The 25,125-nt window shown below is 38.5% G+C and overlaps 1 protein-coding gene across 1 annotated transcript in view; it reads right to left on the bottom strand.

The window, feature by feature from the left end:
* Window positions 1-25,125, bottom strand: part of LOC117298063 (serine/threonine-protein kinase PLK1-like) — a 38,217-nt gene that overhangs the window by 1,887 nt on the left and 11,205 nt on the right. Inside the window, exons 3-12 of the mRNA XM_033781293.1 lie at window positions 21,282-21,389; window positions 14,820-14,936; window positions 10,339-10,556; window positions 8,344-8,439; window positions 7,254-7,686; window positions 6,158-6,278; window positions 5,177-5,260; window positions 3,370-3,538; window positions 1,022-1,151; window positions 313-363 (exon numbers count right to left, since the gene is read on the bottom strand). Coding sequence (XP_033637184.1) covers window positions 313-363; window positions 1,022-1,151; window positions 3,370-3,538; window positions 5,177-5,260; window positions 6,158-6,278; window positions 7,254-7,686; window positions 8,344-8,439; window positions 10,339-10,556; window positions 14,820-14,936; window positions 21,282-21,389 — 1,527 coding nt within the window. The remainder of the gene's footprint in view (window positions 1-312; window positions 364-1,021; window positions 1,152-3,369; window positions 3,539-5,176; window positions 5,261-6,157; window positions 6,279-7,253; window positions 7,687-8,343; window positions 8,440-10,338; window positions 10,557-14,819; window positions 14,937-21,281; window positions 21,390-25,125) is intronic.

Raw genomic sequence — 25,125 nt, 5'->3', positions numbered from 1 at the left:
GGTCTGTTGCAAATGTCCTCTCAGGATGTTTTTGTTAAATCCTATCTTTATTTTCCTTCAATTATCGAAGCACCTGCCAAGAAGCCAATTGGATCGATTTGATTGATCGAAATTCGACACAAACATCAGGCGTGACAATTCTTCATGGAGGCATCGCAGGCGATTGCCTCCATGCCCCTGGTGATTGCCTTGGTGCCCTTGAAATGCTCCAGTAGAAATGTACAATTTCCTCAAAGGGTGCCCTTTACCAAGGAGAAATTGCCTTGGTGTCCTTGCCCTTTAAAAAACTAAGCATACAGTCCTGAAACATACCTTTAAATCTCCAATCGGTGACGTTGGACTGGAGGGATCGGATGAAGGGCCCTGTCAAAACAAAAAAGCAGCAAATGAAAGGATTCTTTCATGATTGTGAAAATAATGAATACATAATAGTACAGCATTTGTAAGACCCACTTTTCTGTAAAGCATTCAAAGGCACTGGTCTAGAAGAAGTCCAGTGTTGTCAAATTGTAGGGAAAGCAAGCATGAACAAGTGTGTTTTAAAGGCAGTGGACACTATTGGTAATTACTCAAAATAATTATTAGCATTATGGAGTTTAGTATCCCTACTCTTTGGCCACTCGTGTTGCGTAGGTTAGCGCCACAGACACAAAACTAAAACGAACTTAAATCCCTTTTTTTGAGTAGGGCTTTCCAGTGGTATATACACGTAGTATGTGCAACTCCAGTACACTGTTGAGGTTGATATGAGTCTCCATACATTGCGTTCATAACATTCCTTTGAGGACAAATCGGAATAGGCTTGCTTGCCACACAATCTTGGTGGTCTAGTTGGTATGACACTGCTCTAGAGTTGCAAAGGTTGTGGGTTCAAATCCCGCCAGAGAATACGCCTGTGATTTTTATAAACAGAACTCAGGAAAGTACTGAGCATAAAGTGTATATGGGTAAAACCAAAATGAGCACTCTTTATCCCCGATGCAAATTAAACATCTATTGAACGTAACGGGTTGTATATTACCTTCACAAGATGTTCATCCATGTACGTTGAGAAGTAGTCAAGGAGAGTGACTTTCTTAGAAAGTCTCGACGGCACGGAAGAAAGACTAAATGTATGCGCCTTGTCATCCGTTGAAAGATATTGCACTGAACTGTAAGTTTTAAAGATGGAGTAAAGTGGTCAGGAGAGCTTAAACCAACATTTTTAAAAGGGTTTTAAGTTATTCTCACTATCTCTTAATCTTAAAGGCAGTGGACACTATTGGTAATTGTCAAAGACTAGTCTTCTCATTTGTTGTATCTCAACATATGCATCAAATAACAAACCTGTGAAAATCTGAGCTCAATCGGTCATCGAACTTCCAAGATAATAACGAAAGAAAAAATACCCTTGTCACACGAAATTGTGTGCGTTTAGATAGTTGATTTCGAGACCTCAAGTTAAACTTGAGGTCTCGAAATCAAATTCGTGGAAAATTACTTCATTATCGAAAACTATGGCACTTCAGAGGGAGCCATTTCTCACAATGTTTTATACCATCAACCTCTCCCCATTACTCGTCACCAAGAAAGGTTTTATGCTAATAATTATTTGGAGTGATTACCAATAGTGTCCACTGCCTTTAAAACTATTCTCATGCAACTATCTATAAGTGCAAAGATCCAACAGCCACTTCTTCTATAGCACTCATATTCGTCACACAGTGACACTCTAACATTAAGGGATTTTCTTGCAAGGTATTGTGGAGCTACATTTTTGAAAAATAAGACCAGGGGTGGATTTCATACAGAGTTAAGACTAGTTGTCTTATCTCGAGTTAGGACGAGTTACTCCAACCTCGTTCCCAGGGGTGATCGATCTCATCGCGCCATTTTTTTCCCAGCATGCCTTGCTCGATCATGAACCTGGAATTGGCCAATTTAAATGTGCTATATGCTAGCACATTTAAATGAGCCATTAATGAGCGTACATATTCATTATTCAATTATTTCTACGCGCACACGCATGTCTTTCCTCTTAAAAAATGTTTTTGTTTTTTGTGTCATAAAAAACGCGGGCGTGCACGCAAACTTAAAACTACGCTCACGCACTTGACATCTAACATAACCAATTTCCATAGCCAATCAGCATTGTTTTCCAGTACATCACTACCAGGGGTTAGTGACGAGAGGTATCGATTACGGCGCGCTGCCCATGGTAGCGAGGCTGGAGTGACTCATACTAACTTAGGACTAGCCTGAAGTTTTAATATCTCCCAGGACTAGTCCTAAGTTAGGACTAGTCCTAACTCTTTGTGAAATCAACCCAAGTTCCTTGACATAGAACCATGTAATGGTTTACAAGGTGATGTGGCGCAATATGCAGCCAATCAAACCAGGAACATCGGGACGAACCCCTTCCCTTTTTGATATGTGCACTGGGTTCTTTCACAACGCACAAGACCAAAAGCTTTACATCCCATCCAAAGGACACAGCTATAAAAAAATAAGTGTCTTGCTTAAAAGAACACGAGCATCCCAACCAAGACTTGAAACCCACACTCTGCTGAACAGAAACACCAGAGCTTGAGTCATGCGCTCTTATCCGCTAAGCCATGATACACCAATGAATTTAGTATTTTCTAAAAAATAAGCAAATAAATAAAAAACTTAGAGTTACAATCATGTATTAAATCCCTTTTGAGGGAGTGGTGGCCCTTAACAGAGACGGTGTGGTCTCGACACTACAAACAGTATACTCTGCTAATCTTCAGGGCAAAATTTCATGGCTCTGCTTATAAGCAAATAATCAGCGCTTCCGGAAGCAGCAGCAGATTTCACTAAACCTTGAGTTAGGACGAGTAACTCGTACTAACTTAGGATTTATCTTAAGGTTTGCATGCTACCTTGCAGGGCTGAGACTTGTCCTAAGTCACAAGATTAATCCTAAGTTAGGAAGAGTTTGGTGAAATCTATGGCAGGGAATTTTGTGCCTATGTCAAGCAAATTTGTACGGGTTAGCGGGTAATTTTTACTTGCACAGCTAGCGCAGGAATTTGTAGCTCACACGTATTTGGAGAATGGTGACTGTGAGCACAGAACTCTGCAGTAAGCAGTGGGCCCAATTTTATAAAGCCTGTAAGCATAACAATTTGCTTAGCATGACATTTCTTCCTTGATGAAAACAAGTTTATTAACCAAATTTTAATTTGTTGCATATTGCTTGTTACTGGCATTCAGCTGTTGTTTGCTTATCCTGAAAATCACGTGGAAATTTGGTTGGTAATCCTGTTTTTATTAAGACAGAAATTTCATGCTAAGCAAATTTTTGTGCTTACAGGCTTTATGAAATTGGGCCCAGGAGACTGAACTATCAACACAAACATTTACCTCCGGTCTGGAGAGAATGAGATACGAGATTTATCGTTGAACATGACGCCTACAGTCCTGTCCGAGAGCTGGTAACCAAAGCCATACTTATTAGAGTAATCCACCCATTTGGTGACCCACAACACCTCATTAGCTTGGGATTTGTATTTGGATGTACCTTGATGTTCACCTGTGAAAGGAAAAAGGCAAAATTAAAAAGATTTACTTCAAGATACGCCTTGAGGTTGTTAAATTTCACAAACTACTTTATACAGTTACATGTACCATAATAATAATAATTCACAAAGGCCATATCAATGCACTTTCCTTTAGTGCCCTGGGGTGGATCTCACAAAGTGTTAAGACTAGTCTATCTAGAGTTAGGACATGTTACTCACCCTAACTTAGGACTAGCCATATGTTTTTTATATCTCTTATATGACTAGTCCTATTAAGTTAGGACTAGTCCTAACTCTTTGTGAAATCCACCCCTGGTCATTTGGGCCAATAACATTCCTGTAATCTTTCTCAGCGGAATTTACATCTCCAGGCTACCTTGGCCCTCCAAAGGCCATTTATACCCCTGGGTTAAGAGAAGCAAATATGGTAAAGCATCTTGCTCAAGGACCCAAGTGTTAGACCGGGATTCAAACCTAAACTGTGAGACTAAACCACCAGAACTTTAAGTCAATGCTCTAAACCACTCGGCCATGACACCCTATAACTACTTTGTGACATTGGGTGCGTTCGTTTAGCTTCCCTGGGTCTACCCTGCGGTGCTCACTCGGGTGAGCCCCTGACAAGAGCTAAACAATAATCACTCACCGCCCTCATAGTGACGTCATGCACCTGGGGCCAGCCCCAAAGCGACCCACTCCACAAGCAGGGCACTGGGGGCTGACCCACGTGAGCCCCTGAAATGACGTCAAAGCTATTCGACAGACCGGGGGCAGACCGGGGTCGACCCAGGGATGCTAAAAGGAACGCACCCTTTACTATCTTCACAGAAACCAAGGTTACTGAACAACATATTTCTGCTTCATGAGAAAGTACAGAAATGTGTTTGGAATTCTCTGAAATTTAGAGTAAAGCCTGTATTCACACTTCTATTCCCAAAGACAGTGAAACTTAAACACCTTATTATGTTATGGTCGTTTTGAAAGTACAGAAACGTGTTTGGAATTCTCTGAAATTTAGAGTAAAGCCTGTATTCACACTTTTATTCCCAAAGACAGTGAAACTTAAACACCTTATTATGTTATGGTCGTTTTGAAAGTACAGAAACGTGTTTGGAATTCTCTGAAACTTAGAGTAGGCAAACTTTTTACAATACTCTTTTTTTGTTCTCACTTTTCTTTAACGTCATCGGGTGCACTGGCATCAATAGCGAATTCTGCTCTCCCTCATGAAGTTGTATGAGGTATAACAGTGCTGATAATACCCCAAAGATTCCTAACTTGTTATTTACTCTTCAATAAATGTTAAATTTGTACAGGGATAAAGAATTTTCAGCGCATTACAAATTAATTTGTATTATTGATGTTATTATCATTTTGGTTTTACCCATAAATATAGACACCAAAATTTGTTATCATTGTATACTTCCGAGTTCTGTGAAAATCACAGTAATATTACTTGCGTGGGAACCAATGAGACACTGCTCTAGACTTGCAATGGTCGTGGGTTTGAATCCCACCCGAGTAATATGCCTGGGTGTTTTTTTTCACAACACTCCAGAAAGTACTGAGTATACAGTGCTAACACACATCGGTGTTAGTTGGTAAAGCCAAAATGAATATCTTATTTACTATTTTAAATTCAAACCTACCCCTTGGCAAGTGTTCTATGCATGTTTGCAACATCTCAGCAACCGTTTCTATGCTAACTGGGGCTGATCGTCTGCTAACGACAACTAAAATAAGACAAATACAAAATCAAGTTATTCTACAATAATCACATACATGTCCACTGTTGAAACATTGAATCTAACAATATTAAATTTAGTTTTAAACAAAGAAAAATTGATTAGAGCATGAATTTAGGGACTGCTCGCCAGGGCAACTGTGAAAAATAATAAAAATAACAACATAAAATTTATAAGGCGCACAGTATCTGGAAGGTACCATTCGAAGGCGCCGGAAGCTAGCAAGCAAACAAATTGAACAGATGAGTTTTGAGATTGTAGACAGATCAGGTGTGTACCTCAGCTCGTCTGGCAAGGAATTCCAGAGACGCGGTGCGCAGCTAGAAAAGGCACGGTCTCCGTAACTTGCCAGACGAGTTTTGGGAACATAGAGTATGTGTGATGATGATGACGATCTATAAGGCCAGCCGTCGATTTCACAAAGAGTTAAGACTCGTCTTATCTCGAGTTAGGATGAGTAACTCGTCTTAACTTAGGATTAATCTTAAGGTCTGCATGCTACAGTGCAGGGTTGGGACTCGTCCTGAGTCCTAAGATTAGTCTTAAGTTAGGAAGAGTTTTGTGAAATCGACGGCTGGTCTCATGTTACGCTACTGTAGAAGATCAGTAATGCAGTCACTGGTGATGTTGGCAGCTGCTTAGAGAGCACTCCACACTCACAGGCTAGACTAAAAATCTAGCCCATCTGTTTAATCGGCACCAAGCTGCTCTGGGCAGGTGACATCTGAATGGCTTGTGGCTTGTGGCTTGGTTTGTCGATATAGCCATGCAGCCTTGATGCAGACTTTGACCAATCACGTTTGACACCCAGTAGTCTGGTGTGTGGCCTTTTTCGATAATGATGATAAAGAAAATTAAAGAAAAGTACTACAATCCTCAACATACCCTTCTTCTCTGTAACTGTTGACATGACGGTCTTTAACGCCGAAGTCACAGGAGTCTTAGGTCTTGAACCATGGCCATGTTTTGATCTCAGTTTGGGTGTACTAGCTTGTTTGGCACCAGACTATCAAAGAGAAGAAAAGACACGTTTGACGCAACTATCTCAATCAACAAAACTTAAGTATCTTATCCTGAGGGATACAAAGCACTTTGAAAAAAAATCAAAGAAAAAGTATATACATATATATTTTTTTTCCTTTCCATTGTTTTAATCCTTTATTCATAAATACCTCAGACAGTTTCAATATTTCTATTGGTGGAGAGCGCATCATGTGGGTGTGTATAAACCTTTGTTTATGACCAGTAAAAAGTGTTGAAACATGGGCGTGACACGCGAGCTTGGACCTGTTCTTATAAGACAGTTTCTTCATTTCCATTGGTCGAGAGCAACGGCTGAAACAGTTGTGCCACATCACCACGTTTTGAAGAAAAGGAATTTTCTTCAGTGTACATAACAAAGGAATGTCCACACATTGGGCCGTATTCATAAAACATAGCAATTTCTTTTTCTAGGCTTTTGCTCACATCTTTGTACATACATCTGTATAAAGATGTAAGCAAAAGCCTAGAAAAAGCAATAGGAGACTTTCCAACGCTAGGTGGCAGCAGACATACCGGGTAAATTTCCATTGTTTACGTAGTTCTGAACATGCGCATAATTCTGAGAACAATGGATTTACCCGGTAAGTCTGCTGCCCTCTATCGTCCCAGAAAGTCTCCCATTGCTATTTTTTTATGAATACGGCTCATTGACGGCAAAACAGAGCTGTGTGTGCATTATTGCTAGTATCATAGGCCCTTTTCTGAAACCACTGCTTCGGCTCCGGATTCGGCCCTGGCTAGCTTGGCCCTGCGGTGGTTTGACAACTACGCGTACTACGCGTACACACTCAGGGCTTCAGACAAGAAAAAGAGACGGAATCCGAATCCAAAGCCGAAGCCATGGTTTCGAAAAGGGCCCTAGTTTATGTCCTTATGTAATAAATCCAATTGTTCAAACAAATTAAATTTGGGCGGGTTTTTGAAAGAATTTACACACCACACTTGTGGGCGACTTCTGCTGCTGTGCGTGTGGAACGTTACCGCTGGAGTACATTTTCAGCTGGGCTAACGGCGCAGTCACGTCCCTCCGCTGTAACGTACTCTCCCTCCTCAACCGACAAAAATCGTTGGTGACAATCCCGCCCGAGCCGTCACTGATCAGCACCTTAGTGATCGGAAATGAGGGCGCTGTTGTACAAGCGGTAGGCGATAACGTCTCGGGTATGTAACCCTCGGTGAAGAATTCATGGTCTATGATGGCCTCTAGAGGGGGCCGTTCATCTGGGTCTGAGGACAGGAGGGCTGTGATGATGGACTTGGCACCCAGCGAGAGACTGTCAGGGAGGATGTATTTATTGTGCTTGATACGAGAGTAGGTTTCCTTGAGGGAGCTGGTCTCAAATGGTGGCTTCCCGACCAACATTGTAAAGCTGAAAAATAAACAAGAACATGATTTCATTGATTGGGGTGAGCTCAGCTCTACAGACTCCTTCCGTATTATGTCAGAATCAACAAGCGTCAAAAGGAGGCAGGTCATAGGACAGTAGCTGTTCTATGTGTGTAAATGTGTGCTTGACCTCTAAGCATTTGGCGTGATGCAAGGGTCTATGGATTTCTTTAGAACCCTTACGCAAGGCGAAACACACCTCACAACAATATGCCTGTCTACCATTTCCATCATTTTGGGAGTCACATCTTTTGTGCATATTTGTGCCTGATTTTGACTCACAAAATGGCAGACAGGATAAGCGCGTGTGAGTCCGCTACCCATCGTGCGGGGGGTCTACATGTACATGTATATAGGCCCTGACTAAATTGACATCTATGGCTGTTTCTAAAAACAGCCTATATTTTAAAGCATTGCAATGTGTTTATACAGCCATAGCTATAGCTGCCTACGTGGTTCATGGCCAAACACAGTAGTGTCTCATAAAAAAAAGAGGCTATTTCCAAATTGGCAGGTACAGCTCTGGCTACGACTGTTGCTAAGGGTGTGTTAAGCTTCAAGGCATGATGACATGGAAATCTAGCCCTAGCCGTAGCTGTAGCCACCCATTCAGACACGTTCATACTAAAGGAACACTTACAGTATACAGCCAAGAGCCCAGACATCGGCCTCAAAGCTATGGCCGATCTTGCCCAAGACTTCTGGGGCAATGTAGTTAGGTGTACCACACATTGTCCTGTGTAAAGAATACAACAAAATACGATCGTCAGAACTGAGTAATGATTGAAAAACCATGAAGGTACGAGAGTACGCTCCCTCTGAAGTAAGGTAGTTTTTGACAAAGAGATCACTTCTGAAGGCCCGGTCCCACTACAGCGATAACGACAACGATAACGATACAGCGCAAAGAGAACGCATTCCATTGGTTGAATGAGTGTGTGCGTATTCTGCGTGGAGCAATTCGACCAATAGAATGCGTTTTCTTTGCGTCGTGATCGTTATCGATTTCGTTATCGCTGCAGTGGGACCGGGCCTTCACTCAAACAATATAAGACTTTAGGTCTGTCGCCTTTTATTATGCAGCTGAAAGCACACAACTTTGTGCAACATGAGTTTTTTCCTTTCATTATTCTCTATAGCAATCGAGTCCAAATTTTCACAGATTTGTTATTTTGTATACCAAGTGAGATATTGGCCTTTGACAAGTACCAAAGGTGTCCAGTGCCTTAAAAGACAAAGTATGCCATTGGTTTTTGGGTCCGTCTTATTGTTTAAATCCTATGTAAATGGAGATGTATAAAATAAAACTAATCTGTAAAAATTCCATTTCAGAGGGTGGTAGTGTTTTTTAAGCATTAACGAAAATATTGAGTGGTTATGTCCACGCAGAAATAATGGATTAAGATTAATATTTTGTATGGATTATGGATTAAGAATGACCCATAATTGAAATACACATTTTGAGAAACATTTCGTACAAACACATTTCTCAGATTGAAATGTTTTTGAATCCCTATGTCTAAAAGCCACATTCCATATTGAATACGAGTACAGGCAAGTCACCAGATGTGAGTCACAGTCAGATTTTAAAGATGTACGGCCGTAACATGAGTCACATTTCTAATCATAGAATACGTCACTTGAGTCACGGTCATACATTATCATACAAAGTAGGTACGACAGTGACATGAGTCACAGGCCACCATGATTGTCACTGTACTAATGTACACAATTTTTGTTGAAAATGTCTAGGCAAGTAGCTCAAAGGGAAGGAAAATGTTTGCCAATTCTTAAAATTAATGGCACTTTTGGTCAGAAGCCTACATCAGCTTCGATAGCATACATGTAAAGCATTTTGAGAAACAGTTTACTCTGAAGTAATGTGACTATGTAAAAAGATATCAGGTTTTTATGCCCCAAAATTTGAATCTGCGAGTGTATTCCTACTAGGGAGTTTTCTTCCTGGGTGAACATACTCGCTCCGGATTTCCGGCGATACCTCAAAAAAAGGCTAATATTTTCTTACAGGTTAGTTTGATTGAATACTACATTTATGTAGGATTAAAACAATTAAATGCTTCCAACAACGTATACTTTGCCTTTAAGGAAACTTAATACTAGAGGGTTGAAAAATGAACTCTCCTTAGATCAAAGTTTCCCATCTCTTAAAAGGTTTTGATGCCTTTTGTAGATCAAGTTTTTGGCCATGACATGAGTCCCTACTCACTGTGAGTGAAGATGTACATGTATGTTATATAATTTACCTGTAGAAGTTTTAGCTTCATAAGTCTTCAAGTTTTTGAGAAAAAAAAGTGAGAATCACAAAGCGATGTTTTCAGGAGAGTCGCGTGATAACGCTGTATATGCAAAGTTTTCATATCTTGATAAGAAAATTGTGACAGTATTTTACTCATTTCTAAAAATCTACAGCAGCTCTGCAAGTAATATTTGAAGGGAAGCTTTCAATGACTTCAAACCGTTAAATCTGTGTGCATTGTGTTTTGTGTCGTACAAAAAATACACAAACCCTTTAAGTATCATAAATAGGTCTGGCTGCGGACCAACATGCATTACACACTTGTCCACAAACACGCACTAATCACTTCCTCCTTAGAACACATGAACATAATCCTACCTCTTGCGATCACCTTGGAACTCCAGCTTGGCAGCCAGCCCAAAGTCCCCAATCTTGACCCCCATGTCATCCGTCAGGAACATGTTGCCTAGTTTCAGGTCTCTGTGTAGGACACAGTGACTGTGGAGATAGCGGACTCCCTCGATGATCTGTTTCATGAAGTACCGCACCTCTGGCTCGGTGAAGGTCTTGCGTAGCTTTAACATTTGTACTAAAGACTGAAAATAATTTTTAAAACAATAATAATAATATAGAGTATTTGTAAGGCGCCAAAATCCACCAAATTAAGGTGCTCAAAGCGCACAAGAGAGAACCCTCACACAGTAAGGAACGAGAACAATCAGACGAAGAACTTTTAAGTAGGATTTGAAACTTTCAATGGTGGAAATTTATATATGATAGGTTTGTGGTAACACCATGTAATGACTATCTTTAAATGAGTTGGGGTGGTTCTGAAAAGAACCGTTGGTTTCAACTTGACGTTTCGATCAGTATGCTCTGATCGTCTTCTGGAGAAAGGAGAACTACAGATAAGTCATATTAAACAAGCTGGTTATCAAACTAATCTGAAAAGTATCAACACTAGAAATTTTACTAAATTGAAGTGATAAGTCATTCCAGAGAGTGGGTCCAGTATGTCAAAATTACCTATCGCCCAATGATTTCCTACTCTTAGGGACAAAGTACAAGCAAGTGTTAGAAGATCCAGGAGATTGTTCATGTGCAGAAGTGTATGGTTTTACCAAAGAAATATTATACATAGGAGCGGAACCTTGTATGCAATGAAAGATAAGCAACAGAAGTTTGAAATTAATACGAGATTCGACCTGGTAGCCAGTGTAGTGACTTCAGTACTTGTGTAATGTGAGTGTGTTGCCGGGGCCGGGTACATGTAAGTGTGGTATAGAATTGCAATCGTGCTAGAAATTACATAAAGTTTGTTAAACCTTGTAGTCTACATGCAGGAGTCAGATTCGTGGTTGATAACAAAAAAGTCTGAAACTTGAATCCGGATCTTAGGAGGCATGTTTTAAAATGATAGCAGTTCCAGCTTTGGATAACCCCTGGAGTTCTAGATTCCAATAAGCTTTAGGTAACAGTATACTCACTACCGTACTAGAGAATAGGCGTGACATTTGGTCCTTGGAAAAAAAATAGGAAATATTTGTTGAACACAACTGGGCTGGCCTACTTTTTCATATGGTGTAGGGTTAAATAACCTTTTAAAATAAGCTATTTAAAATCACAGTTTTTCTGATTTTTCAAAGGGCAAACAAATCAGAAATCAGACTTAAGTAGGAAGAGCATCATGCCTGTAGAGAAGTAGATCAAAGAGTAGGATTTATCTTTTAAATGTGGAGAAAATTGAAGTGTATTTGTCACTAGGCAGACATAAAAACAAGTCTGAATTTAGATACAAATCTGAAATTTCTCATCCCTGTACATGAGACGCAATCAAAAGATGATGAGGTATGATAAGGGCAAACATCTACCCAAACCGCACATATATTCGTCCCATCATAGTTTGGTATTGATAGATTTGATAAGAGGCAAATATTAAAATTTAAAAAGGTTTGCCCCCCATAACACCAAAAACGTACAAATATTCAAACATGAAGTTGCACAATCAAAACAATGATGACAAGGATGGTGAAGAAAAAGGGCTTTCCTACTTAACTCCTACACAATAAATGTATACTCAAAAACTTTGATTAGCAGATTCAGTGTGAAGAGACACTACCTTTAAGTTTAAGGAGGTGTCAACATCAGTGTTTCAGAGATTGACGTTATAAAAAACGACATTGCATTCTGAGATGACGATAATAATCATGATAAAGAACTGCCCTCTTCCACACTCGTCCAACTAAATCTCACAGAATGCCAGTTATGATTTAGTCCTAAGGAACCCAAATTCATTCTGTGTTTAGAGATGAAAAGACACAAACTAAGATGATAATTAACGGGATTAAGAACCAGCCACTTTCCACACTCTCATCTGTAAGTTCAACTAGACAGACACAGTGCTAGAAATTACACATACGTTGTAATGCCAGTTATGATTTAGTCCTAAATTCATTCTGTTTATTCTGGTTCTGGTTCTGGTTCTGGTTCTGGTGGAATACTGCACAATCTCCACATATCGGGATGTACACGTGCAGGTGACTGAGCAGCAACGATTTACATGAAGTGAGCCCCCCCCCCTGATGATGTTACCCATATCCATAGCTTGAAGTTTACTCTTAAAAATACTAATAGTTGGTGATGAGCATACACAATCTAAGATGATGATGAAAGTAATCAAGAACTAGCCACCTCCGCACACTTCTAGATCTAAACCCCTAGTTCAGCAAAAAACAAAAGACAGATACAGCTCAGGAAAACAGAGAATGCCTGTAGTGTAAAGATTTAGTCCTAAAGAACCTAAATTCATTTGGTTTGTTCCAGAGAGATGAACATACACAATCTAAGACTACCCACTGTCCAACATGTACATGTACCTCCTAAATCCTTATCGCTGGGGAAATTTTAAATCGATCAAAACGGTGCAAGGCAGAGTGAGAGAGTGAAAGACTGCCTGAGGCGCCAGAGCCAAGGAACATAAGCTCGCTGTGTAGACTCGGAAGATGAACATACATGTACAGTTTTAAAGGCACTGCAGCCATTTTAATGAAACGCTACGATTAATCCTATCTCGAGCTAGGACGAGTAAACTTAGGATGGGTTCAATGCGTCCTAACGTCTATGGATTTGCAACTTAATTAATCCTAAGTCCTAAGATTAATCTCAAGTTAGGAAGAGTTTGGTGAAATCGGCGGCTGGACACCTTTGGTAGTTGTCAAAGACCAGTGTATGCGAACATAACAAACATAACAAAAATAACAAATCTGCGAAAATCTTGACTCAATTGGTACCGAACATTATGTACAAATAACAAATCTGTGAACATTTTGATTCAATTGGTCATCGAAGTTGCAAGAGAATAATGAAAGAAAGAACATCCTTGTTGAACAAATTTGTGTTCCTTCAGATGCCTAGATACAAGGCTTCCGAACTGAAGTCTTTCAATATTTGAGAGAGAAACTACCTCTTTCTCTTACCTACTTCAAAGGGAGCAGGGGTGGATTTCACAAAGAGTTAGGACTAGTCTTATCTCGAGTTAGGACCAGTTACTTGTCCTAACTTAGAACTATCCATGCAAATTGTACATCTCGTTGGACTAGTCCTAAGTTAGAACTAGTCCTAACTCTTTGTGAAATCCACCCCTGTTTCTCACAATGATTTATACTATCAACAGCTCTCCTTTGCTCTTTACCAAGAAATTGTTTATGAGTAATTACCAAAAGTGTCCAGTGCCTTTAAGATGATGATATTGAAGGTGGTGAAGACCTACCCATTCATTGGATGAGATTATAATAACTAGTTCTTATGTAGCGCATTTTACAATAACCCCATCAATGCGCTTTACATTAGTGCTCTGGTCATTGGGCCAATACAACATTCCTTTAATCTTTAGTGTTATTAGAACGTCTTGCACTTCCACAGTTTTTGTTTCGCTTCTCTAATAAAGCGATCATTAATTTTGATGAATGGTGATTTTTGAGAAACTGGAGGATCGGAATATAAGCTTCCTCTTCCAATATCAAAAGGAATTTTCCTTTGACGCTGTCAGTCTTCATTTTTTTGTTCAGGTCAATCTTTCACAACAGCTAAAAAGCAGGAACTACTAGTCATCGTCACAATATTTGCACAAGCAGAGGACCATGGGCTGTTTAAATAGTAAAGAGCCAAATGACAACATCTGAGGCATACATAAGATTGACCAAACTCCCTAATGCATAGTTCTAAGATGGAATTTCTGAGCAGCTGGAAAAAAAAATGCATTTTGAAGTTCCTTGATTTGTGAATTTTAATGATGAATCTGCACTGTAGAGTTGACTAACCTTCTGTGATGAAATATCTGATCATATAAAAAAAGTACTTTGACGCCCCTGAATTTGAATTTTATTGATACAGACTGGCCACGCTCCATATTGGATACTTCTGAGAGAGAAAAATTCTCATCATCTTAAAAAATGCATTTGTAAATTTAATAAAAATAATGATTTTTAAATATGAATCGTAATAATTTTTTTTTTTCAACACAGACTGACCACACCTTCATATGGCATCATTCTGAGAAGAATTTTTTAGTCATCTTAAAAATATATGTGTTTGTCAGTACCATAAATATGAATTTTATAAATATTTTTTTTTCTTGATTGACCAGACACCTTCCTACAATCTCATATTCGGCATAAGTCTGAGAAGAAATTTCTAATCATTTAAAAAAAAATAATAATTATAATATTTGTTCACTAAAAAGTTACCAACCTTCCTCAACATAGGTCTGAGAAGACACTTCTCCTCATTTTAAAAACATGTGTAAGTTCCTTAGAAAAAAATAAATTTTAATAATAATTTGTCACTACATATTGACCAACCTTCCTGCTGCATAATTCCAAGATGATATAAATATTGTCTTCATCATCGAAGTGCCTATGGAAACTGACCACGTTGGGATGTTTGAGGAGCGAATGGACGTGAATCTCTCGCTGCATCTATAGATGGAATGGAATATTCAATGTTATTACCAGCCTCCATTAAAATACAGAAAATAATAATTCTAGGTTCTTATATATAGCGCTTCAAAGAGCGCTCAGCATTTGGTCATGCAAAGTATGTGGAGCCACCTTCTTGGAGTATGAGACCTATTCCTTATGTAATACTTTATAAGATGCTGTGACACAATATGCTGCCGATCAGACCAGAAACACCAGGGCAAACCCCTTTGCTTTACGATAATTACACTGGGTTCTTAAAGGAACATGTTGCCTTGGATCGGTCGAGTTGGTCTATGAAAAGCGTTTGAAACTGTTTTGTTATGAAAGTGCGTGGTTTTCCTTTTACTATTTGATCTAATTTGATCTTAGTCAAAAACTTGACTCCACAAAATGGCATATTTGTGTGGATCATTGTATTCTACTTTTAAAATATCTGTCCAACCATCATTTCATAATAAACGGTTTCATATTTTTTTATAGACCTACTTGCCCTATCCAAGGCAACGTGTTCCTTTAACCATGCATTACACAACAAACGGGACCAACTGCTTAACGTCCCGTCTGAACGAGGCGGCAATAATGGTTAAGTGGCTTGCTAAAGGACACAAATGTCATAACCGGGACTCGAACCCACTTTCTTGTTATCAGAAACACCAGAGCTTGAGTCAACTGTTCTTATCAGCTCCAGCCATGTAATTGTAAGATCAGTTGGCAGTGCGCTGGGGAACCAACAACTATACCGTCAACAGGTTTCGCCAGATGGTTTCTTTAAAAACTGTTGGGTAATCTGGTCCCAAAATTTGTTGATGTTTGGCCGACCAAAGCATGCTGAATTGAAACAAGGCCTTTGGAATATTTTTTTTAATTGAGTGTTTACCTTGCTTTTCAAAGCCCTACTTGTGCAATAATTTTTTCTAGTTTTCTTTGATGTTTTTGTGAAGAAAACCAAATAAACAAATAAACAAATAAATTGATTTGCAGATTCAGCCGCAAATTTAAGATACTACACTACGCTAGATTGTGCATTGGGAATCACTGTCCTCCAAAAACAGAATGAAATATTATAATGATTATTATGAAAATTTTTAGAAGTGCCTCAAAAGATCACTTGCCCATGAGCTAAGAAACCAACATCTCATTCCGTCAAGGATTTAGTGGTACGATAAATAAAAATAACTACAAGGCAATACAATATTGACAGAGTGCCTTCCTGTCACTGCACATGTATACGTGTCCAGACTGGCGTTCTGAGGGTCACATAATGCATAATGGTATTATTTGTTTTGACACTACAAAAAAAAAACGTTGTAATTCTATCCCTCACTTGGTGCAGTATGTCGTGTGATGTCTGGGTGTCTTTTTGAATATGTTTTGGCCTGAAACTTCACAGAGGCAAAGATTGCCTCATAGCCCCCTGGTCATTGCATTGGTGCCCTTGAAATGATACCGTAGAAATTTACAATATTTCCTCATAGGGTGCCCTTTACCAAGGAGAAAATGTCTAGGTGCCTTTGCCCTTTCAAAAACGAAGCATACAGGTTTGTACTTTTGTAGAACCATGGAAATAGAATTTAAATTTAATATCAACCTCTTTGATAGGAAACACTGTTTTGTTGCAGGTGGGTGTGTTTGAAGAGAATAAAAAAAATTAAAATTAAAAAAAATTGGACAGCCATTCAACACATTTTCAGAAAACGTTGGAAGTTCTGGGTCCAATTTTATTGCTCTGCTTACTGCCGAATTCTACACTTACTATCACCATTCTCTGCCTCAGTGCAAGCGGCGAACTACTTCGCTAGCTGTGTAAGCGTAGAATGCCTAGTAACATGGAGTACACACGCCGCCAGCGCAAAAGCCAAATTTTTCGCTAACCCATGAAATACACTTGACGTAAGCAGGGTAAGCAGAGGCATGAAATTGGGCCGAATTCCTGGCCGAGGTGATGAAATTATTCAAGTCATTAAAGCACGAGTTGTACATGATATTTTATTCTGTGTATGCTTTGTCTGAGCAAGTCATGTGTTTTTCATCATACAAATTGTAATGTATAGTTTCAGGAGTGTTTCCTTGACATTTGAATGTTAGATACATGTAGCTAGTTTGTTATTAGTCCATATATTAAATCGTGTACGCCGTGTAACCTAAGACATTCTGAAAGGGAGAAATGACCAGGAAGACAAAATGTCAGCCAAAGAGGGTGGTCTTAAGATTGCAGACTCAGTGGCAACATGATCTTGTTTTCAATCCTTGACAGGGGGCTATTAAGGTGTACATAAATAGAAGGGTTGTTTTAATATGTGATGGCGCTGGAAGGTTGAACACAGTGGTGGAATTAGGCTGATCAAATTTATTGGATCGTGAACAAAAAAATTATGAAGAAAAAAGATTTTAAGAATTGTCAAAGACCAGCCGTTGATTTCACAAAGAGTTAGGACTCGTCTTATCTCAAGTTAGGACGAGTAACTCATCCTAACTTGGGATTAATCTTAAGGTCTGCATGCTACAGTGCAGGGTTGGGACTCGTCCTAGGTCTTAAGATTAGTCTTAAGTTAGGAAGAGTTTTGTGAAATCGACGGCAGTATTCCATAAAATAGCAAACGTGTGAAAATTTGGACTCAATTGGTCATCAAAGTTGCAAGAGAATAGTGAAAGAAAAAACATCCTTGTTGTACAACTTTGTGTGCTTTCAGATGCATAATAATTACAGGTTCAGACCTGAAGTCTTTTATTACTCTCTCAGAAACTATGTTACTTTAGAGGGAGCAGTTTCTTACAATGTTTTATCTTATCAACAGCTCTCTGTTGCTCGTTACTAAGTTTTTATACTCATAATTATTTTGAGTGATTACCAAAAGTGTTCAGTGCCTTAAATAGATGATAATTCAATGAAGGAAACATTTATGAAGATGCAAAAAGACACTAGAAGAAGTGATTCCATTTAAAATGCACATAATTCTAAGTAACCCCCAGGAAAGTGCATCAGAGGGCGTGCAATGTCATTAAATGTTCAGTGAAAAATATTGCTTGGAAAGGTGAGCATTACCTAATTAATCAGGTGAGTTCAAATTAGGTTGTCAAACGGCAACAAAATAATACCTGTCATTAAAGCAATCGCACAAAATCGGTAAACAGTATTGTCCAAAGGTCCACACTTCGTGTATCACAAACCTGTGAAAATTTAGGCTCAATCGGTCATCAGAGTCAGGAGAAAAGAACGGGAAAACCAACCCTTGTTTCCGCACGTTTCGCCGTGTAATGACATGTGTTTAAAATAAATCCATTATTCTCGATATCGAGAATTGATAATTGTTTTAATGTTTTCTCTAAAAGTAAAGCATTTTATGGAATAATATTTCAAGGGAAGTCTTTCACCATTACCTTCTGTAAACCCTGTAACTTATACGAAATCTGTGAACTTTTAAATTTTGTTCTGTTCAGAAAGTGTCCAATGGCTTTAAAGGGTCTGGGAGCTTTTTACACAATGCCCACAGATTTACATTTAACTACAGTTTGAAGATAATGATAATAGAAAGCTGTCCTTAAAATATTACCTGCTGAGGTAATGTAGTTTTTGAGAAATGAGTAAAACAATGTCACAAATCATTTCAGTCTCTGTTTTAGCAATGTAAAAACGCATTAGCCAGTTATGGTATTTTACAATAACAAACCATAACTGGATAATACATTTTTTACATGCAAAATAATTTGTGTCTCACTGAGAGTGAGACAAAAATTTACACCTCAGAAAGTAATGTTTTAAGGGAGGCTTTCTACTATCATTATCTTCAAACTGAGTAAGTTGAATGCAAATATGTGGACATTGTCTTTTGTGTTTAAAAAAGTACCCCAATCCTGTTAAGACACTCGACACTAGTTTTTGAGAAAGAAGTAATTTCTCGGTAAAATATTTGAATTAATTTCGAGACCTCACTCGTGATGATGGCATGTTTACACCATCTGTATTTGAACACTTAGTCTTAATTACTGAAATCCTATGGTGTCTAACCAATCTAAACATAATTAACTACTTTTCCTTAGATAAATTATCGCAGTACGACTACCGCGAAGCGTACATACTTCTTGTTTCCTTAATGTACCCAGTTCTTAATTAATAAGAGCAAGTGCATGGTGTAAGCTTAAAGGGGCATGTTGCCTTGCACCGGGCGAATTGGTCGATGAAAAGCGCTTGGACCCGTTTGTTACATATTGTTTGAAAGATGTTTTAAAAGTAGAATACAATTATCCACACAAACATGACTCGAATTTGCGTGATTTTCTCCTTACTTTCCGAACTAACACAACCTGCCATTTTTTTGACTCTGCCTCTACAAACACGCGTGCCTGGTTGGTTCATCATATAAAAGGAAAACCACACAATTTGGAGGCATATTTGTGTGGATCATTGTATTCTACCTGAACGGATCCAAATGCTTTTCATAGACCAACTCGCCCAATCCAAAGAAACGTGTCACTTTAAGGGTGTGTTAGTGGTGGCTTTTGTTTTCAGTCAGACACTTTAAGCCAGGCTCATCTTCTTATACTTCACACGCATAAGCGAAGCGAATTATGCGACACAAACATACACAACACCCCGTTTACCCAATTGTGACGCAAGCAAATTCACTTTGCTCTATCAATTTAGTGAAATATGAACCAGGCTTTGCGATGCATAGACTTGTGGACAAGTCGTTAATGCTATGGCGAGATCACTTCTCTCGCGCTATCACCGCAACAGACATTTAACGACTTGTCCACAAGTCTATGCGATGCATTGCATTGTATTATAAAGCGCGTATTAAGAAACCCGATTATTTAACGCGTAAACTTTGAACACCCATTTCCAATTCCGGTAAAAACCTGAAGTATTGTGCAACGATCATCTTCTAGGCAACCAGAATGAGGATTTTTGTTTATTTTCTTTATTTAATTATTTATTTATTTCCAGGATGTAAAAGTGAAAGCATTCAGATTATTTCATCCTCAAGGGACATGAACATTTCTTGACTCATATTTCAGTTCCTTCTTCAATTTCGTCTCGGAACCTTTTTCGGTCCGACTGTAGTAAGGGAAATATGATGTCAGAGTGACTCAAAGGCTTAGTGTTTACATCACATTACATGCTGTATGTTTTGCAATGACTCACAATTATACCTTCTCCATCGTTTATTTTGCTATATTTTTTAAAACAAATTAATTCCAATGCGATTTTTGTTTTACACCGAGTGAGTTAAAGGCTTTTGATACCTTTTGTAGATCAAATTTTTGGCCATGACATTCACTGTGAATAAAGATGTTTGTAACATAATTTAACTGCTGTAGAAGTTTCAGCTTTGTAGTCATCAAGTTTTTGAGGGAAAAAAAGGTGTAAAATTACAGAGCAATGTTTTCAGGAGAGTCGCATAAACCTGTTGTACTTGCTAAAACAATTCCCATCTCATCGAGACAAAAATTATTTTTGTGAAATGGTTTTTCTTATTTCTCAAAAACTACAGCACCTCAGCAAATAGTATTTGAAGGGAAGCCTTCTACTATCTTTATCTTTAGACCGTGAAAGAAAAATGTAAATCTGTGGACGTTTGTGTTTTGTGCCATACAAAAGTGATACCCAAGCCCTTTAAAACCAAATCCAACAACTTTTCATCATCAAACTCAATCTGCTGGCCAAATAACAAACTGACATTTCAAATTGAAGGCAAGTCTTGCCAGTGGTCAACTTTAATCCACATTTTCATGTCCGAGATTGACCCTGTACCGCTCACGCACTGTTCATGTAACGAGCGATGTAGTTCAGCTTGGCGTTTTAATATACTGGCTACAAAGCTCTGCCTTAGGAGGCGGTGAAGGGGGGAGGGGGGGGGGGCTGTCCGGTTTATTTCCAAGCCGACCGATTTTTCAGCATCCACAAATGCCCCGTGGATGTCTGGCATTTTCGAGCAGTCTTTATAATTTAGCAAGTGAGGGATTTGTGTAAACATCGGGATGTGATCGGTATAGTTTGTTACGGCAATAAGATATAAGTCAAGGAACCTGTGTTAATTAGATTGCACAACACGGTTCAAGGTATTTCATTCAGTTCTTATCAATTTAAAGTATATTTTTTATAAACACCCACCTGAACAATAAATTTGATTCTTAATTCGATAAAATTTCCGTTGGAAAATTTGTATTTCTAAGTTGCAAGAATACATATTTATTATCTGTCCTTTTTGGGGGGTGTAAAGGCACAAATATATATTTCTAGCTTATTTTGGGTTGTGTAAATTGTTCTAGCCTCAAATCGATACAAAAATGTATGTATTTTTTGTTTACTGAGTGATCCCTGTGTATTTATTCATACAATACCTTTTCCATCTGTATAGGCTTAGCGATGCGAGCCTTAGGGACAATCTTGCCTGCATAAACCTGCCTCGTCTCCAAGTCAATGAGCTCATAACATCTGGCAAAGCCACCCTGTAAAAAAAGAAATCAAAGGTAAAGGCCACATTACATCTCAATTTGATATTAATTGTCTTCTATTTTGACCTTAGTGAGTTGTCCGTGAAAGGTAAGTATAGCTTCTTCTGAAGCTACATGTAGATACATCAGATGATAGTTACGTTAAGTTTTAAAACCTCATTTCATGTCAAATTTCTCTTTTCTTGTTTTTGTATAGAAAAAATGTACGTAATTGATTTCCCTATACAAGTTTCAGTCTTCATTAGTCGCCAAGTGTTTGAGAAAAAGAACAAAAATCAAAGAGCAATGTTTTCAGGAGAGCGCAAAAATCTGTTATAGTATCCGTGAATTTTTTTTCGTCTCACTGAGACGAAAAATCGTTTTTAGTGTAAAACTCATTATTCACAACTACAACACATTACAGTAATATTTCAAGGGAAGCTTTCTACCACCATTATCTTTGAACTGTTTAAGTTTAATGTAAATTTGTGGACATTTGTGATTGTTTTTTTTTTTTTTTTCGTCGCAAAAAAATTACGCAAACCCTTTAAATCGTGCTCACACCCTGCACTGTGTATCCATACCCAGACAAATCAGCAGACAAACTCTAATTGTTAGCCATGTAGAAAACCGGGTTAATATCGTGTCTGCATAGAACACGCACGTTCTTTGACCCTTGCTCTTTCTGGCCCGTTTCCTCCTACATACGGTAAATGTACCTCTTATCGTAATAAGCTCCTCATTCTCGTAGCATTTCAAGAGTTTTTTTTTTACCCCATACACACTGCGTGGGTATGTAGGCAGAATTGAAGGCTTGATGCTGTTTATAATGTTGAATGAGTCACATCGAATAATACAGAATGGCTGTCACGATGAGGCCATATCAACAGGCTAGAAATGGCAGGTAATAAGACATCTCAAATAAGACAGAATAGCTGCTACATGTATGCTAATTGCTAAGACATCTCAATATATAGCTGATACAATGTAGCATCTCGAATAAGAACGAAGTACCATAATGTGGCATCTCAAATAAGACAGTATAGCTGCTACATGTATGCTAATTGCTAAGACATCTCAATATATAGCTGATACAATGTAGCATCTCGAATAAGATCGAAGTACCATAATGTCGCATCTCAAATAAGACAGAATAGCTGCTTTAATGTGACATCTTAAATAATAATAATTATAATAATAATATCAAAGTCTTATATAGCGCACGTACCAAACAAGGTACTCAAGGCACTGAGTATTGTATACAAACTTTCAAAAGATTATTGCAGTGATGAATTCTGAGACCCAACTACAACTGTATTTAGCACCTTATAAGGGTTTACAAGGTGCTACGGCGCATACAGCAGCCACAGCCAGGCAGTGATGCAGCCAGGAACACTGGGGCGAACCCCTTCTCTTCTCGATAAGTGCACTGGGTTCTTTTACATGCGTTACACAACACATGGGACCAACGGCTTTACGTCCCATCCATAGGACGAAGCAATGGTTAAGTGTCTTGCTTTAGGACACAAGTGTAACAGCTTGGGATTCGAACCCACACTCTGCTGATCAGAAACACCAGAGTTTGAATTCGTTGCTCTTAACCACTCGGCCACGACACTTACACGACCACATAGCTTACAAAATAGTTTCTACATTATATAAGACATCTCAAATATGTAACTTAAGACAGAATAACTACTCTAAGATGAGGCATCTCAAATAGGACAGAATAGCTGCAATAATGTAGCATCTCAAATAAGACAAAATAGCTGCTATAAATGTGGCATCTCGAATAAGACAAAATAGCTTCTATAAAGACATCTCAAATACATAGTAACATAAGACAGAATAACTGCTCCAATATGGCGTCTTAAACAAGACAGAAAAGCCGCTTTACTGTGGCATCTCAAATAAGACAAAATAGCTGCTTTATTGTGGCATCTCGAATTAACACAGAAAGCTGCTATATATTAATAAGACATCTCCAATGACACAGAAGAGCTGCTATACATAAGACATCTCAAATAATCGATAGAGATACCTTGATAGTCCGACAAGGAAGATAGTGGTTGCACTTAATATGCACTTGACACCTTCGGCAATTGTCAAAGACCACTGGTATCCTCATTCCTCACTAGCTGTATACCAACATACACTGCATTTTATAATATTACAAATCAGTAAAAATTTGGACTCAATAGGTCATAGAAGTTGAAAAAAATATTAATGAAAGAAAAAACACCCTTGTTGTACAAATTTGTGTGCTTTCTGACACCTTAAAGACAGTGGACACTATTGGTAAATGTCAAAGACCAGTCTTCTCACTTGCTGTATCTCAACATATGCATAAAATAACAAACCTGTGAAAATTTGAGCTTGATTGGTCGTTGAAGTTGCGAGATAACTATAAAAGAAAAAAACACCCTTGTCACACGAAGTTGTGTACTTTCAGATGCTTGATTTCGAGACCTCAAATTCTAAACTTGAGGTCTTGAAATAAAATTAGTTGAAAATTACTTCTTTCTCAAAAACTTTTCCACTTCAGAGGGAGCCGTTTCTCACAATGTTTTATACTATCCACCTCTATCCATTACTCGCTACCAAGTAAGGTTTTATGCTAATAATTATTTAGAGTAATTACCAATAGTGTCCACTGCCTTTAAAAGGCTTCAGGCCTAAAGTCTTTTAGTATTTAAGTGAGATATCACCTCTTTCTCAAAAACTATGTTACTTCAGAGGAAGCCATTTCTCACAATGTTCTGAATCATATAACTGACATACAGATCCTTGTCATTTGATTGGTGGAACTTACTTCATGTGACATTCACTATTACTCTCATCCGCACCGGTGATCAAAAAGACCTATTTGCCCATGGGGAATAGCATTTCCCATTCAACAGTTAGGATCATCCTTGTTCCCAATGTTTTTGAGCAGTACAGCGCCGCCGCGCCGCTGCTAAAACAAAGGAGCACCTGTGCAAAAGGTTGCGATCCGATTGCTATTAAATTTGTGCATTGTTGCCGCTACGCAGCGGTTCCGCACCAGTAATTTGTGTGATTTTTCATCATGTTATACTTTTAAAATACATCAAATGACAAGGATCTATAATATGTCAGTTATATAAAAGAAATATTGAGTGGCTTTAATTCGTGGAATGGAAGGAATATTATCGCTCGGTAAATTTTGGACTGTTCCATTTTACTCGGCTTCGCCTCGTGAAATGGAACAGTCCAAATTTTACCTTGCGATAATATTCCTCCCATTCCACTCTGAGCCACTCAATATTTGTATACTACCAACAGCTCTCCATTGCTTTTTACCAAGTAAGTTGTTATGCTAACGTGTAATTACCATTAGTGTCCAGTGCCTTTAAATACTAACTAATTACATTAAAATAACTGCATGAGCATTCGTAGCTACAAACTACTTCATCGCATCTGATGAATTAATTGTTGCCACAAAAGCATATTACATGTACACAATGTAGATAGTCTTTGAAAGCTACATAGTACCCCTACTGGTAGAGCTCTGCTACAGTAAGATTTCAAATAAGACAGAATGGCTGCTATAGACCTCAAGTGAAATTCTCTCGTTGGTTGTGCTCATTAAAAAACTACAGGACAATAACGAGTTTAGACAAAAGAAATTGTGTTCCCTTTGGACAAAGCCATATTTTGACCCCCCCCCCCCCCCCCCCCCGTTTATAAAACAAAGGGGGTGGGGGGGGACCAGGAAAGACATGACCCAAAG

The sequence above is a fragment of the Asterias rubens genome, chromosome 12 (assembly GCF_902459465.1).
Source record: "Asterias rubens chromosome 12, eAstRub1.3, whole genome shotgun sequence".
NCBI classification, from domain to species: domain Eukaryota; kingdom Metazoa; phylum Echinodermata; class Asteroidea; order Forcipulatida; family Asteriidae; genus Asterias; species Asterias rubens.
Note: the sequence above shows the minus strand (reverse complement) of the source record. Positions and strands in the feature narration are given on the sequence as shown.